The 17,390-nt window shown below is 41.5% G+C and overlaps 1 protein-coding gene across 1 annotated transcript in view; it reads left to right on the top strand.

The window, feature by feature from the left end:
* The window catches only part of wdr25 (WD repeat domain 25), a 68,016-nt gene extending 51,742 nt beyond the window's left edge, over positions 1 to 16,274 (top strand). The window contains exons 3-6 of the mRNA XM_084309642.1: positions 1,681 to 1,811; positions 10,849 to 11,019; positions 11,408 to 11,548; positions 14,552 to 16,274. Of these exons, the coding sequence (XP_084165768.1) occupies positions 1,681 to 1,811; positions 10,849 to 11,019; positions 11,408 to 11,548; positions 14,552 to 14,773 (665 nt within the window). The 3' untranslated portion in view covers positions 14,774 to 16,274. The remainder of the gene's footprint in view (positions 1 to 1,680; positions 1,812 to 10,848; positions 11,020 to 11,407; positions 11,549 to 14,551) is intronic.
* The last annotated feature ends 1,116 nt before the right edge of the window (positions 16,275 to 17,390 follow it).

The raw sequence follows: 17,390 nt of genomic DNA, 5'->3' as shown, positions 1-17,390 counted from the left end.
AGCACTCTGTCAGCAGGAGCCGATTATCTTTCTAGAGGCTACAATATATCTTCCTCCTAGAGGACACAATATATCTTCCTCCTAGATCCTGGGTTTTATGAAAGAGATGTATTTCATACCATCTCAGGAGCGAAGGTCAAATGACAAATGTCTCCTCCCTAAGGAAATGCATTCAATAGGGGGGAGTAGGCTAGAGGCTGGGAAATAATTATACATGATTGTTTATTGTTTTTCAATGGTGTCGTTTCGTGATGAAATTATGAGATTGTGGCACATGATTCCCATGTCAAAATTCATGATAACAAGCATAATAGGAAGGTCCCATTGAGATACAAGATCTCTTCTTCCAGGGAGTCCTGGTCAAGACGGCAGCATAAGCAGTTTCTCATCAAATATATTTCATATGATAGAAACACATAGCTACAGAAGGGAAGAAAAGTAAACAAAGTAAGAATTACAGATGTGTTCCATAGACTCTCAGGAAGTGTAAAATTGCCCAAATAGTGAAAGAAATAGTAAGATAGTTCCCCTTTAAACCTGCAGGGAGAAAGTGGTGCCAGTTCTCTATCAGGTGCGTTTCAAATGAGGGGGAGTGCAACAATACTTCAGCTTTTGATGTTTTTATAGTCACTGATGACCAGTCATCTGGACTAGAAACTGTCTGTCAAGCACTCTGTCAGCAGGAGCCGATTATCTTTCTAGAGGCTACAATATATCTTCCTCCTAGAGGACACAATATATCTTCCTCCTAGATCCTGGGTTTTATGAAAGAGATGTATTTCATACCATCTCAGGAGCGAAGGTCAAATGACAAATGTCTCCTCCCTAAGGAAATGCATTCAATAGGGGGGAGTAGGCTAGAGGCTGGGAAATAATTATACATGATTGTTTATTGTTTTTCAATGGTGTCGTTTCGTGATGAAATTATGAGATTGTGGCACATGATTCCCATGTCAAAATTCATGATAACAAGCATAATAGGAAGGTCCCATTGAGATACAAGATCTCTTCTTCCAGGGAGTCCTGGTCAAGACGGCAGCATAAGCAGTTTCACATCAAATATATTTCATATGATAGAAACACATAGCTACAGAAGGGAAGAAAAGTAAACAAAGTAAGAGAAGCATTACAGGCCATACCAGCAATATCCATAACAGTCCACCTCAAGTCCAAATCAAGTCAGGGTTATGTAAAACAACATGTTTTCTTCAGGGCAGTTTGGAAAATACCTTTAAAAGTATTCGAAGGAGGAAGCACTTCTGAGGTAATGATATTTTGCAGCTCATTCCAAGGTGCATACAAATAAAAAGCATAATCATACTGTTCAACATGGAAATCATTTAACATTTGATGCGATGTTAGAGGATGTCCTGATATGTATTATAATCATTAATATCATATAATTACCATGATTATTCATTCAGACACAATAGAACGTTCAAAATCCTTCTGTATACACAGTATGTATAGACTGTTTACATGATACGATTTCACACAGTTTACTCAATGCAATATTCCAAGGATGTGATTGAGATTGAGGAAAGAAGCTAGAGGCTTGTTTTGAGATGGGGCATTCCCACATTAGTTCTGTGAGATTTAGCATGAGTAATTGAAATCTGATCTGCAACATGAAAATCACTATGACTGTGTGTTTGTGTGCATGTGTCTCTGTGTCTGTAGGGCAGCAGATAGTGAAGGTGGATAACCAGTTTAAGGTGATGTGCGTGGCCATCCAGCCCAGGGACCCGGAAGTGTTCCTGTGTGGAGGTCACAGTTCAGCCGTCAAGGCCTGGGACTCCCGCTCCTGCAAGGTTAAACTCGTTAACCTCCTTTCAGCGCAGCAAACACTCGTTTGACGTCATTTGATTGATTTCTTTATCGAGTGAATGTACTGTTGATTGAATTCCTTGGGGGGCGTAGCCGATGACACACACTTAACGCTGTAGTTCGAGGATATGGCGGTGATCAAGAATAACACAATTTATCTTAGTGTTAGCAGCGATTTTTCAGTTAATCTCAGACTTTAATGTTAGAAAACCAACTGACACCCAGTGTTGTTTATGGAATAAATATACTACATTATATTACAGCCCTGCTCTCTGTAGAACTGGAATGTTCAGTTACGTACGTGTTCTGAGGGCATACAGGGCTCAATCCACCAGAGGGTTTAGCTTTAATTGATCAGAGATGTCAATGTGGGTATCAGAGAGAGAGGAAGTGAAGTCTACAGCAAATAGGCTGCTAATGGTGTCCTGCCTGCCCATCCGATAGCCCTAGCCCTGGGCTGTGCCTCTCCTGCTCCAGGGTGAGACTACCCCCCGCCCCACACACCTAGAAAATAGGACTGGGAGACGTGGATTCATGGTCTCTTGAGGTTGAGAGGCTAATGTGTGGGATGGAGTCCAACCTTTTCATGTTGCCGTGACAGGAAAGACAAGTATCACTTGATGGTCGGCGTACAACCTAATTTACACAAAATAATAATGTATGTATGTAATAATGTCTTAACTCATTCAGGGCCGAGGATATCGCTCATCCTGTTCTAGCTAGGCCACGCTGTTAAATATAGGAGTGCGTCACATTGTTTGTAGAGCTATATCTATATTCTATATTATAGCTATGGATACAATACTATGGTCATTTGACAGTAACTATCTTCTGTCAAAGATGCAAAAAAAAAAAAAAAAAATCATGAATACGTTCGCGCGTTATGCAGTGGTGAATATAAGTATAATTTCAGAATGATCCGGGCTAATTCCTGGGAGGCTGGCTATAGGGCGCAACGTGAATTCTACTAAAAGCATTGGCGTTTCGTCCCTGGACACGCAACTATTTCCAAATCAAATGTATATAATAGGTATTATGTTTCATCATGAATGCATGAAAGGGGGGGGGGGGGGTAGTTTCTGATGATTTGATTGCCAGTAACGGCATTCGTTATTACCACAACACACGCCGATCAGCTGGATCGGTATGAAAACATTGTTGGATCAAGCTGAAATTGACGTCAGATAGTCTTTACCTGTGGTCAGGGGTATTCCAAAAAGAATATTCCAATTGTTTGATCGCCATCTGGTCCATCTGATGTCCATCTGGTCCACGACATAATCCAGCGCAACACATGCATCGATTGTCCCGAAAACGATTCAATGCGATCGAGTGAAGCCCTAGGCTTCCCTGTACTAAAAAACTGTGCCTGGAGCGGTTTAAACGTGCAAACTGATTGAATCTGAATTGAATTTCCTTCTACTAAACTCACTTTCTAAATGAAAAAGATTTAGTAACTTTTCTGGCAGTATCTTGTAGGTGGAAATGTCCCTTTAGGCATCACGCATCGTCTCTAGTGACTGATTTTATCTGCATGTGGCTGAGAGGAGGACGAGGAGAAAGCTGGACTTTATACTTTATATATTTCCTGGAAACTGCGTTATGGAGCGATATGTGAATTTTGCTAAGGCGTTGTTTGATGCTCTGATCGCCAGTAATGGCATTTGTTTTGAATACTACATACGTTGATTGGCTGGATTGATATGAAATCATTGTAGGGTCAAGGTGGAATTGACGTCAGATAGTCTTTACCTTTGATCGGGGTTATTCCAAAAAGAATATTCCAATTGTCCAACTGATCACGATTTCCAGTATCCAGTCAATCGGGTCCCGACATAATCTGGCACAACACATGCATCGAGGGGCCATGGACGCATTTCAATGTGCTCGGATGAACCGCTAGACTTGCCTGGACCAAAATTCTCCGCCCGGACGACATTAGATGTGACACATGTTGCACCCCCTGCATAGGGGAGAGTGAAAAACCACACAAATGCTGTTCTCATTTGTGTAATGAATGAAACACAATAATACCAATATCAAACACAAATACAAATCTGTTCAGTCAAGGCAGAATCTACAAATACCAAAAATCATATATAAATAAATTCAATGTCACGGTCACATAACATTCTCTCTCTATATATATAGCCTTTTTTCCTCACAGTAGTATTCACCAAATAACCACAAATATGACTTCCCTTTAAACTAATTCCTTCACCAAATAACCACATATGACATTTCCCTTTAACCAATTTCCTTGAAATGACAATTTGTATCCATAGGACAAGTATAATTGATAAGAAAACAGTAAATTACATACATTGAACTTAGCATGTCCTTGGCATGTTCACAAACAGCAATATGTACTGTACAAAGCAATAACAGTAGCAACCAAACGAAAACACAAATGTAAGAGCCAAACCTTGAAAGTTTATATTTTGAATATATTTGTATTTTATATATTTAGTTATTGCATAGAAAACGAGCAGTAGTTTAATTTGTAATGCTGTGGTATGCTATAAGCCATATTTATAGTTTAGTTGTGAATTATTTCTAAGAATTAACATTACATGTACGTTAGATGTGTTACTGCGCATGTGCGAGATTCTTTATTGCAGTGAACTTGAAGTGCCTAGTGAGTAGTGAGACAGTGCCCATGCAGTTGGAAGCACATCACTTTTTGACCGTAGTCCAAAATGTAGTCCATCGATCCTAGTTTGATCTATATCCTGTTGAAGAATGATGTTGTATATTGTGTGACTGCCCAAAGAAAGTAAAGAACCTTCAAACGTAATCCTGGAGTCCGTGAGTGTACATCATAACTGTGGATACAGATTTGTATTAGCCATTGGACACGAGTCTGAAACTTTTTTGCTGCACGCACTGAAAACGAAATGGTAAACGAAACTCCAAAGAAATTCTGCCATTACAACAATTGTTCACATTCTTACCTGCATAGGGGAGAGTGAAAAACCACACAAACACATGCTGCTGTTCTCATTTGTGTAATGAATGAGAAGCAGGTGTGTGCTCCCCCATAGATATCTATAGAACACATATATCTATGTGCTCCCCCTCCAAGTAGTCACAGTCCCTTGCAAGGCAAGTACAATCGAGCACATATTCATGGATCACTTCTTCTCAGACCCAAGCAATAGAAAACAGCATAAATGTAAACAACGCATTTGAAAATAATAATATACTTCTTATGCATTAACACATTCGTGGCCAACCACGTATATATACGTGTTTCGGATCCAACGCTTGAGGGCCAACCACGTATATATACGTGGTAAGGTTGTTTTGGCTTTTATTCCATTATAATATCCTAGTCAATGTCACCGAGCGGCACTGCAGATTTACCCTACTCTTGGAATTCGGAAAAGTGCATTACCGGCCAGATCCTCGTAGGGGCGCCGTCTCGATAATGCAGTGTTCCTTCTTCCTTCAGTTTCTTCTTACAGACTGGTGTTTTAATTTTTTTTTTATCATGGGTGGACTTTTTTGCTAGCCTAAAGCTATGACTGTAGGACGTAGCTTGGAATACTTTTTGGGACGCTGAATTCAGTATGCATCAGCCAATGGACATATCGATCTACCAGATGGCGATCGATAACTGGGAAATCTTGTTTGGGATCCAACCGGCCCACGGTAAGAGCTTTTTCACGTAAATTACAGCCCGATCGGGCCTTGCTTTGATAGCCAACCACCCGGTCAGCGAATGAGGCTAATGCCGTTATTGGTAATCAATAATCAGAAACGACGTCCCCCGCCCCCCCCCCCCCCTTTCAGCATTCATGGTGGACCATGATACCGATAATATGCATTTTGAGTTTTAGCTCTAGCTTGTGTATAGCCGAAACGCCATTCGATTTAACATTATTAGCTTAGCGCCTTGTATCTCGCTTTCCAGGAAATACCCCAGAACATTCCAGTATATAGTTCAGATTCACGACGCTATAAAATGGGAACGTATTGATGAAATTCTTTTTTATTTAAGGCATATTGAAGGGAGTATAGATTTAGCTCTACAAACAGCCTCACACACAATGAAAGGTTGTTATGATATGCTGGCCATATAGAGTGAGATTAGACTGATCCCAGTGGCCGCGAAAGTGTTAAATAACAATAGAAAATAACAATAAATAACAATAGAAAACCCTTGTCCACTTCCATTGTACACATAATAACATGTTGAACTCCAAACACAACGAAGCACATGCATGAAATATGTCTTTCTACATTACTCTCCTTCATGAGTACTACACACACAGTCTGGAACAGGGTTTCAAAGGTTGGGCGATACTGCCACCTAGCAGGATCTGGCCGGTATTGCACTCTTGGGGTCTCAGTATGGCTCCACAAAGTCCTGGGCCCTCATTTATCAACAATGCTTAGAAAGTGTTCTATTTTCGCTCTTAAGCACAGAATTTAGAATGTCTCTACGCACAGAAAATTCGGGATTTATAAACCGTGCATGCACAGGTCCTACGCACACTCCGTGTTGATAAATACCATTTGTTCTTAACATCTATGCTCGTGCACGATTATCCATATATGGTCATGAAACACCCCCATGGGATGTGAAATAATGGTCTAACCCGAGCGAACTCTGAGAAACTTCACGAGCGAGATTGATCACTGAGGTCTAACCAACTAATTCAACGTATACAGCATTTCCCGTTGTGAACAATCTTATTTGGAAACATGACACACAGAATAATAGTATTTAGTGTTTTATTTTAAACAATATTTAATCATTTACATTTACATTTAGTCATTTAGCTGACGCTTTTATCCAAAGCGACTTACAAGTTCTGTGCGACAAGACAGCAAGAAGGGTATAACTCTATCAGCTGAGTAACAATGTTCATCAAAGTGTTGCGTGTTACAGTGTAGGTTAGTTTATTAGGACAAGTGCATGACATTAAGGTTAGTCGGGGTTAGATTTTTTTTTTTTATTTTTTTTTTGTCATTTCAGATAATGGTTGAAGAAGTGAGTCTTTAGTCGACGGCGAAAGATTGGACGGGATTCGGCTGTCCTAACTGGGATGGGTAGTTCATTCCACCATTGTGGGGCAAGGACTGAGAATAGGCGGCTTCTCTTTGATGACCCTCCGGGAGCTTGGATAGGAGTAGATCTGAGGCGGCCAGAAGACGCAGAGCGTAGGGGTCTTGAGGGTGTGTAGTTAGAGACCATTGACCGGAGGTAGGCGGGAGCGGTTCCCTTTGCCGCACGGTATGCTAGGTCGAGGGCCTTGAAGCGGATACGTGCAGCAATGGGGAGCCAGTGCAGGTCCCTAAGAAGTGGGGTGACATGGGCTGACTTCGGTAGGTTTGAGATCAGGCGGGCCGCTGCATTTTGAATGAGTTGAAGAGGCTTGGTGGCAGTGGCCGGGAGGCCAGCTAGCAGTGCGTTGCAGTAGTCGAGGCGGGAGATGACTGTTGATTGGACGAGGAGTTGGGTGGCTTCTTTTGTCAGGAAGGGGCGTATCCTTCTGACGTTGCTCAGGAGGAATCTGCAGGTTCTGGTTGTCGCTGCGATGTGAGCAGAGAAGTTCAACTGGTCGTCGAGGACAACACCAAGGTTCTTGGCGGTCGGCGACGCGGTCACAGCTGCATTCTCGACTGTGATGGAGAGGTCGGTCAGGGGGGAGGATTTGGCCGGCAGGTGGAGCAATTCTGTTTTGCTTAGGTTCAGTTTGAGGTGGTTGGTCGTCATCCAGGCGGAGATGTCGGACAGACAGGCCGAGATCGTATGATTATAGATATTTTTAGAGAATAAATAAATCCAATGAAGTTGTCAAGTTCACAGACAACTCCGCTGAGGAGGAGGGAGCGTGCAGACTGCAGACTATCTTTGGTGAGCCAAGGATGTTGACTGACCCAGTCCTGCTACAGAACCAGCACATTGACAGAAATAAATGACAAGCTGACCCGACATTAAGCACTGTAATGACTGAAATTAAATCAATTTCAGCAGGCCAACTCTGCGCTCTACAATGCCTATTGTGCGCTCGTGAGCCCGTGGTTCTGGTCAGAGTCATTATGGCTTCAGTGGATAACCCTGATCTGCATTTAAGTGGTGTTTTAATTATAGATACCAATAACATTACAATTGAATTAAATACAATTAGGCCTGAATGAGTCGTGTTCCTCCCAGCCACCGGCAACGACATTATCAGCCAAATTTGCTCCACGCTCCAATGTGGGTCTCAAATTGCGGTACAAATCAAGGAGAATGTGTCTCGGGTAGCAAACTCTACTTAATATTATTATGTTCTCTCTCTGCAAATAGACATGCCCTATATCTCTGAAAACATCTGAGCGCACACCGCGAGAAGTATTCCTATAATAACGCTATGAACCAGGCTGAATTCATTCGGAAATACAGATTCCAAATGCTATTTAGAGTTTGACAATAATTACACTAATGTCGCTATTTTACAATGCACTATAGTGAATTACGGGTCATACAGAACATGTCATTGTTGAAACTAATGCATGAAACTGATGAAAGCATAATGCCGTCCGTCTGCAGTCTTCATATTCTACCGCTGGGCGCCAGGTACGCACGGCCTGAGCTGTGCGTAAATATACGCACAAAGTCAAGCACACGTTCAAATTGATAAGTCCCACACTTTGCTTAGAAATGATCGTACGCACGGGTTACGCACATATCTGTGCATACGCACGATTGATAAATGAGGGCCCTGAATTAGCACCAGCTGTAACTTATGTAGAACTAGTTACGGAGACGGAAAGTTCTCCAATTTGCCTTTTGGAATGAATGCCGGTAAGGAATTATTTATCCTGTTCTTTCTCATTATATGGTCACATCTGCACAACTCCCTCAAAGATGCTGTTTGAAAGATTTGAGGCATCTTGAATTATCTTTTAAAACATTAGCATGTATGGAGACGGATGAATAAATGAAGCTTCTCTGTGAGAGGCCCGTCATCATGGAATACTGCTTTGCCTTGATACACCAGTTTCAGATACTGGTGTCTTAGGTCGCTTTCACACAGGGGCTGTTTGGTCCGGACTTTCGGACCAGAATTCGATAGTCCGGTTTTTCGGGTTTGTGTGAATACGCGTCGAACTCGGTTCGCGGACCAAACAGGCGAACTCTGGTCCGCCTGAAAACGTCGGTCTCGGTTCGCTTCATCGGACCAAACGCGAACCAAATATAGGAAGTGATTATTATTACCACTGCTCGCAGCACTCACTGCAAAACAAGCACACTGCATCTATCTATCTATCTATCTATCTATCTATCTATCTATCTATCTATCTATCTATCTATCTATCTATATATCTAACTGTGCATCTTGGGAAGAAGGAAGAAAAAATGCGGCTTATTATTATTACCGAGGCGCACGGATCAATGGATCAATGCCACGTCAACGTCAATACTCGCCTCCGCTGATCTGGAGGGCTCGCACTAGTCCACACACAGACACGCACGTGCGCGCACGCGCGCGCGCACACACAGGCTTGCAGCCACACACACATTTCCACTGTCCAATAGACAAGCGCCCTTTTTCGACCGCGTGACATTGTTCAGATAGTTCGGTGCGCCTCACAGATTGCTATGTGAACGCAGGCGAACCAAATGAAGAATGCAACAATGTTGCAACTTCACCACCAGAACCGCACCGAGTCCACCAAAACTATATGTGAAAGTGACCTTAAAGTCAGAAACCAAAAATAATGTATTTTGAGGCCTGTAGATCTAGCTGGCAATAATCACAGTTGGAGACAGCATCTGTAAGTCACAATGGACTGAACTTTAGAAACACCAAACAAAACTTTAAACTGGGTCGGGGGGGGGGGGTGTATTAAACTGACAGTGGGCTCTGCGGGTCGAGGTGGGGGGTGTATTAAACTGACAGTGGGCTCTACAGGTGGTGGGGGGGGGGGGGTCAAAGGTCATGCACTCACTGTGCTGCCTGTAGGCCTGTACCTGAACCACTCAGGTCCAGATGACTCCCATTCCTGTTCACTTCCCTTCCCAAGCACAGCTCCATGCACATTGTCTAACCAGGCTAGAAAAGTACAGACATTGGCTTCAGCAAAATGTTAAACATAGTGATTCTGCAAGTGAAACTATGTATAGCCACTCGAGTGTTCTTGAAGCAATTTCTTTACGCTTGGATTACAGATTGTGCCTTTAAGTGTGTGTGTGTGTGTGTGTATCATGTATGTAAACATGTGCTACATATTTCATAATTCAGTGTGTTTATGTAGCTGAAAAGGCAACTACAGCATTCCTCTATGGTTTTCTCTTTGCTGTGTTGTGAGTATTTTACACAGGACTCAAGGCTGATATAAGAATGTCTCATCTACAGAACTTGAATAGAAACCGTTAGTGAATGTCAGGAAGAGGACTCTGAGACTCAGTCTGAGTTGAATGGGATTCTGCCATACATTGTATTTTCAAAATATGTTTTTACAGATGTTAGATTGATCTGCAAACCATTCAAAACCCAGGTGGTTGTACTCATCTAGCAGTCATTTATATATATTTGTATTTTGTGCCGCGATTCCAAACGTTAACATAGACTAGTAGTTCATTTTAATGTATTTTTAACATTAAGAATTGTGGTGCAAAATACAACCCTTTTTAATACATTTCTAGAAAATGTATTTATGGCAAAATCCCATTCAATTTAATAACAATAATAATAATAACAATAATAATAATAACAATAACAATAATACATTTACAAGTGCTTTTCAGGATACTCAAAGACACATTTTAAAAAGTTAAATCAGAACGACACAATAGCGGAAAACAAAGTTTAAATACAAGAAATACAAAACATGGTCAGAGGTTGAAAGCAGAGGTGAGTTTTGAGTGCGTTTTTGAAGGAAAGGAATGAAGCAACATTCCTGATGTGGGCAAGTAAAACGTAGACTGTTCCCGGGTCCACTTTGTGATATTCACGAACAATCTCAATGGACAGAAAGAAAATCAGTTCCATTTCCTCTCTCTTGCCCTGCCTCGTCTCCCAGGTGGTGAAGGTGTACAAGGCAGGGATCCAGCAGACACTGGACATCCTGTTCCTGAGTGGCGGCTCTGAGTTCATAACCAGCAGCGACTCCGTCAGCAGGGACTCTGCTGAACGCACCCTCATGGCCTGGGATTACCAGACCACCGCCAAGGTCTCCAACCAGATCTACCACGTAAGGAGTGAGAAAGTGTGTGTGTGTGTGTGTGCACGTGTGTGTGTGTGTAGGTATGTGTGTGCGTGTACGTGTATACATGCCCATTGTGTCTGCCTAATGTGCCTTTCTGCCTGTATAAGCCTGATGTAAACTGGTCTTCTATGATTCAGGGATAGAGGATGCATTCTCAATGTTTTATTGTAGATGACATAAACCTTATTGCAGCAAACTATTTTCAGTTCAGAGAGATTTCACTTCCTGAATTGATTTAAACAAGCATGCATCCTCAAGAAAAGAAAAGCAAATCAATAGTGTAAACATGTTGTACACAGGAGTTCATTTCAACACTTCCACTGACAATAAAGGTTACATTAACTGCAGGCTTTCCTGCCTCCATTCAACCTAGGAGAGGTATACGTGCCCCAGCCTGGCTCTCCACCCAATAGAGGAGTCCTTTGTGGCCCAGACCAATGGGAACTACATGGCATTGTTCTCCTCCCTGCGACCCTATAGGATGAACAAGAGGAGGAGATATGAAGGACACAAGGTCAGTGGAGAATAGATCCCGAGGGCGAGGGATACGCTGGATCAATGTTATAATACTGATGCATGCTTGTGCAAGCACAGACACACAAACACACACCACACACATGCACGGACACACACACACACACACACTCACTCACTCACTCACTCACTCACTCACTCACTCACTCACTCACTCACTCACTCACTCACTCACGCACGCACGCACGCACGCACGCACTCACTCACTCACTCACTCACTCACTCACTCACTCACTCACTCACTCACTCACTCACTCACTCACTCACGAATTTACGGTACGTGGCTCATGGTGCGGTACGTGCAGCCATACGAAGAATACGTCTCATACATACCACTAGGTGAACATTTTACAAATCTATGCTCAATATCTTTACTTTACACTGGCTTACTAACAGTCTTAACACAGAAGGTCATTCATTTAATGTTGCATATCAAGCTTGGATTGCCACATTTAGATGATGAATAAAACGTTGAAGCTTGTACTAAAGGCATGAACAAGCCAACAGAACAAATGAACGTGCACTCTGCACTTGGCTGTTTCTCCGCTCCTCCCCTCCTCTCCTCCCCTTACCTACAGGTGTCACTGAAACAAAACCAACCATGAATGATACAGTATGTTTGTAACACAGCATATACAATAGGCTGAAAATGTTCATAGTTTTCTTGTTCGCGTAATAATGTTAACCAATGGAAAGACACACGCACGCACACGCACACACACACACCAACTTTCTTCTGCGCTACTTTCCAGGTGATCCGAGAAAAAAAAACATGCAAACGTACTTTTGCTGATCTGGACTGGTCCTTTGAGCTCCTCTCCAGTCGAGCTGCTACAGTGTTTAAATCCAAAATAGTGATAAATCCTCTCATTGTTGTGTAACATGGCATCTCTTCTCTAGTCTTTCTCTGCGTCACGTGAAGTAAAATCTACTCTAGAAGTGAAAGTGAAACTATACAACGGTGGGGGGAGGGGGGACTAGGCTATTTACTCAAGTGGATTCCTGAACACAGAATGACACCGTTATCACTGACTGACTACCGCAGCAAGCCTAGGTGGAACTAAGTATTATTATAATAATTATTATAAATATATAATAATCATAAATATTGTTTTCCTGTGTACCGAAATCGTACCAAACCGTGACCCCAAAACCGAGGTACGTACCGAACCGTGGCTTCCGTGTACCGTTACACCCCTAGTCTATACTACTATGGTCTATACTATGTTAACATTTGAAATGATCTATATATATTATGTTAAAATGTTTAATTCTCTATATATACTATGTAAAGTGTGAAATGGTATACTATGTTAATGTTTGAAATGGCATATATACTATGTTGAGGTAAATGTGAAAGATGTGTGATCTAATCTGATTCCATTTTCCACATGTTTTTACACATTTGTTTATAAACCTACCCCTTACCACACTGGAGGTTAACCTCACTGGATTCCTAACCCTAACCAAAAATAGACCACTTGCTGAAATACAACACATTGTAGTTGATATCCTGATCAATTTCAATCATTCATCAAAACTAAATGTGCACTTATCATGCCATGGCAGGTAATTCAAGGGTTATTGCTCTGTGGTGTATTTACTGTACTGACCCAACGAGGAACAGAGTTGGTGAATGAACACATTTACTATCATAGCTTTCCTACATTTACCATAATACACACACACACACACACACACACACACACACACACACACACACACACACACACACACACACACACACACACACACACACACACACACACACACACACACACACACACACACACACACACACTTAGAACACCTCATCAGCATCTTAATACTTTGTTCAATGAAAAGGCAAACATTATCATTCCCTCTAATACTGTGAATCATATCTAATTTTCAATATCTGTGAAATCGTTCAGCCCTACCACACATGTAGGAGTATCTCTACAAAGGCATTAACATAAAAGCCTTCACACAGATCAGATACACACTAGTTGAAACACACACACTGACATGTCACACAGTTGACATAATACATCATACCCCCATAGCCTCTGGTGTTTAACAGCCTTCCCAGCAAAACAAACGTGCTGAACAAAATACAATATTTCCATGAGCAGAGCAAACACAGGATGTCTGTCAGATGCTGCCTGGTTCAGTGGGTGTTGAAAAAGCTGCTTTGTATTTTACTTCCTTCTCGAGACGATTAAACAAGGAGACAACCCCCCTCCTTCTCTTGTTGTTGTCAGTGAGTTGCAATGTCCTTCATCCTAGCGTCAATATCAAGGAACACATAGGAAGTTCTACATAATACATATATTATATAAGTGATAAGAAGCCTCAAACGATGGGTTTCATCTTGATCTCCATGTGTTCATTCCAGTGTTCATTCCAGTTGGACAACCAACCAACCTAAACCAATGCTGTGTCTACTCCAATTCAATGTGGGCAGATATCTTAAAGGAGCAGTTCACCAAAAATTTAAGAAAAAACAACAACATATTTTCCTCTTACCTTGAGTGCTATCTATCCATCCAGATAGGTTCAGTGTGATTTGCTGAGTTTTAGAGATGTCTGCCGTCACAAAGAAGCTGAAAGTCATTTGGTAAAAAAATACACTTGAAAAATTCAACAGCAATCTTTCTTTCCAGGAATCATGACACTGTTACTCAATATAATTCACAGGCCTTTTTGTGAACAGTTTAAGAACTATTATCAAGAACGAGTGTTCTTCCCAATTAACCTGTTCACAGCGAGTTCTGTGGTGCTTCTGACTGCCACAAACCCAATGCCATTCAGCCGAAACTATCTGTATGGATAGATAGCACTCCCGGTAAGTACATTTTGGGTGACCTGCCCCTTTAAGAGTGCTATTAATATCAACTTATGGGGTTGAGCACTTTCTTTTAAACAAGTTTACAGTGTTTTCCTTTGGTCCATTGGGTTTCACAATGTAAATCCCTGTGTGACTCATGTGTCCTCATCCTAGGTGGAGGGATACGCCGTGCAGTGTGACTTCTCTCAGGACGGAACTATACTGGCCTCTGGGAGCTCAACCGGCTTCGCCCACTTCTACGACTTCCAGAGCACTCGCTCGCTTCACACTCTCCGAGCTCACAGCCAGCCCTGCCTCTGTGTGGCTCAGCACCCTGTCCTGCCCGCCACCACAGCCACTTGTGACTGGGGGGGTGAGATCAAGGTCTGGCACTGACTGGAACACAAACAAAGCATCCAAAAGGGAGGAGAGGTAGAGCTAGAGGGGCAGACTGTACCGAGCTGGATGCTCACACTGACTGATACTGACAGCTTTGGGGATTCTATCCTTCCTCAAGTACTTTGTTAAAAACTTTTGCCCCAAAAACTGCTGTCAGTTTTCCACAAGTTTGTTCTGTAGCAGTCAATCCTGCCACACTAAGTGGCTTTTTACCGAGCTCTCCAACACAGAGACATAGGCGGAGATGATGGTGAATACAAACCAGTTTATTGAAGAGAATGGCAAGGAGCAGATATGATGTTGTTATGACAAAGACTCTCCTCATTGTGTGTAAGGATGGCTTCAGGATTTAACCTGTGCTCACTGGTTACTTCAATGTGCAACAGGTGCACAGCCACATCTGCTCCCAGGTCTGATCAGCTTGACCCAGGGCAGGTGTGGCTGCTCAAACCAGCCATCCCCACGCCACAGTTCCTTCCCCAGACCACCAAGAAAATAAGGCATTTTAACTGGAAACCCTGAATGGAAACCATTGTAACTATGTCTTCCCACAATGCTTTAACTTTTAAATGTTTGGGCATGTTGTATTGTTGTGTTAGGGAAACTGGATTTTATGATTGTGAAATAGTGTGCAGCTCTCAAACATGTCTGTCTCACTCCATATTGACATTATATTATGACCCACTGTATGCTAAACTAAGAAAGAACATTTGCCATCTGAATCTATATGAGAGGACGACGTGGAGATGAAGACAATATAACATTTAGTTAAAATCTTCCTTTCAACAAGCTTGACTTTCATTATGTTGGCATCCTGTACTCCTGGTGGGTGAGATGTACTCGGGGCACAGCGCTGCATTGCAGACGATCAAAGACTTTTTTTCTCCTTTCTCATGATTAACATTTCAAAGAGTAAAATGTTGTTGTCGAGCAGCTATATTATTAGCAGGCTGTCCTGTCAGCTAACGAACACACGCTGACCTTGTTGCTTTTATAGAAGCCGTTATAATTTACAGCAAGGGTGAAAACTTTTTGTGTTTATGTGGCTATTATCTCGCTCTTGAAGTTTAGATTGAATTGAAGCAAATTTTCAAAACGTCAAAGCGAGAAAGATAGTTTTCTAATAATGGTGTCAGCAGTTTATTTCACCTTCTCATCTTGCTGCATATAGCCTACATGACTTTAATTTTTTAACATTGATATATCCTGTCATGCTGGCAGCTGCATGTATCACCAGAGACCAACAAAGAATGACTGTGTGCAGAACTTTAAAAGCATCTCTCTCAAAGGAATGCAGACTTCTCTCTGAGCTCCTCCTGTCAACCAGAGAACACATATGGCAGATATGAGGACCGTGCAAGCTTGTGATCATTAAAACATCTTCAATATTTAACTGCCCTTAGAAATCCACGATATACTTTGATGTGGTTGCTGAGGGACATTATTACGGCTGAGAGAAAGCATATGTTTTGTTAAATACAATCAACGTTTGTCTTTTGTTTGGCTTTTTGTCTCTTTTGCTTCACTTGCAACTCTTTCAAAGTGTCATTCAAGATTCAAGATTCAAGAGGTTTATTCATCACATACATACACAAGACATATAGTGAAATGAAATTGGCCATGCACATTCGCTTGTGCAAAAAATTCAAATAATAATAGAATAAAATAGAATAGAAATAAAATAAAATAGACATGATAAAAGTACTAAGATAAAATACAAAAGGTAATGAGTCCTATGTACACTACTATACACTATACAGTTATACTCTGTCACTATGCTATCCTACTATACTATACAAAAACATCCAGTTATGTTTTTTTTCCCTTTAAAGTGACCTTTTTTCTTTCCTTTAAAGTGACCTTTTCTTATGTGTTTAAACTTTAAAATGACCTGTGGTGTGTTTGTGTGTGAGAGAGTGCAGAATGTGTGTAGCATCCCTGGGAGAGTGATGGATGGACTCCTTTACTGGTGTTTCATGAATGTTTATTTCAATTCACAACTTAAGAGCTGAAGTGAAATGACAGAGAAAGACAAAAGAAAAGATACTCAGATATATATACATTATATACATTAGTGCCACATTCACATTGTTCCATAGGCTAACATGACACTTGACACAAATGGCTTCCAATAACAGTGACATAGCCAATACATTAAATGAATACAAATATAAAGTAAACAGCCCATATCAATAAATAGGACAAATAGATATCCCAGTACCTTGTCCTCTCTCTCTCCAACAGGGGCTTAACCATAACCCACATGAAAGTCTTCTTTTCCAGATCTACAATCAAACAAAAACTCTTAAAATGCTGGTACTCTGGACCTTATTAAATGTGTAGACAAGCTAACAATTTGCAATGACCAAGTTAGCTAAAAACAACGTATTTTCACAGTAGCAGGAATAACTTTAAGTTGTCAAAACACAAACAAAAGTGAATTCAAACCAACATTAAAACCATAGAAAGTGCACAGCAGTTACCTTGTAGACCATTTCCATATAACAAAAGAATAAAGAAGATATTCACGGAGAACTCTGTTTCCTTGTAGCCGTGTGTATAACGTTCATTTGGACCGTCAAGCAGAGCCCATGCTCGCGGCATCTGCTTCCGG

The sequence above is a fragment of the Notolepis coatsorum genome (genome assembly GCF_963971535.1).
Source record: "Notolepis coatsorum genome assembly, chromosome: 3".
NCBI classification, from domain to species: domain Eukaryota; kingdom Metazoa; phylum Chordata; class Actinopteri; order Aulopiformes; family Paralepididae; genus Notolepis; species Notolepis coatsorum.
This window is presented reverse-complemented; position numbering and strand designations above follow the sequence as displayed.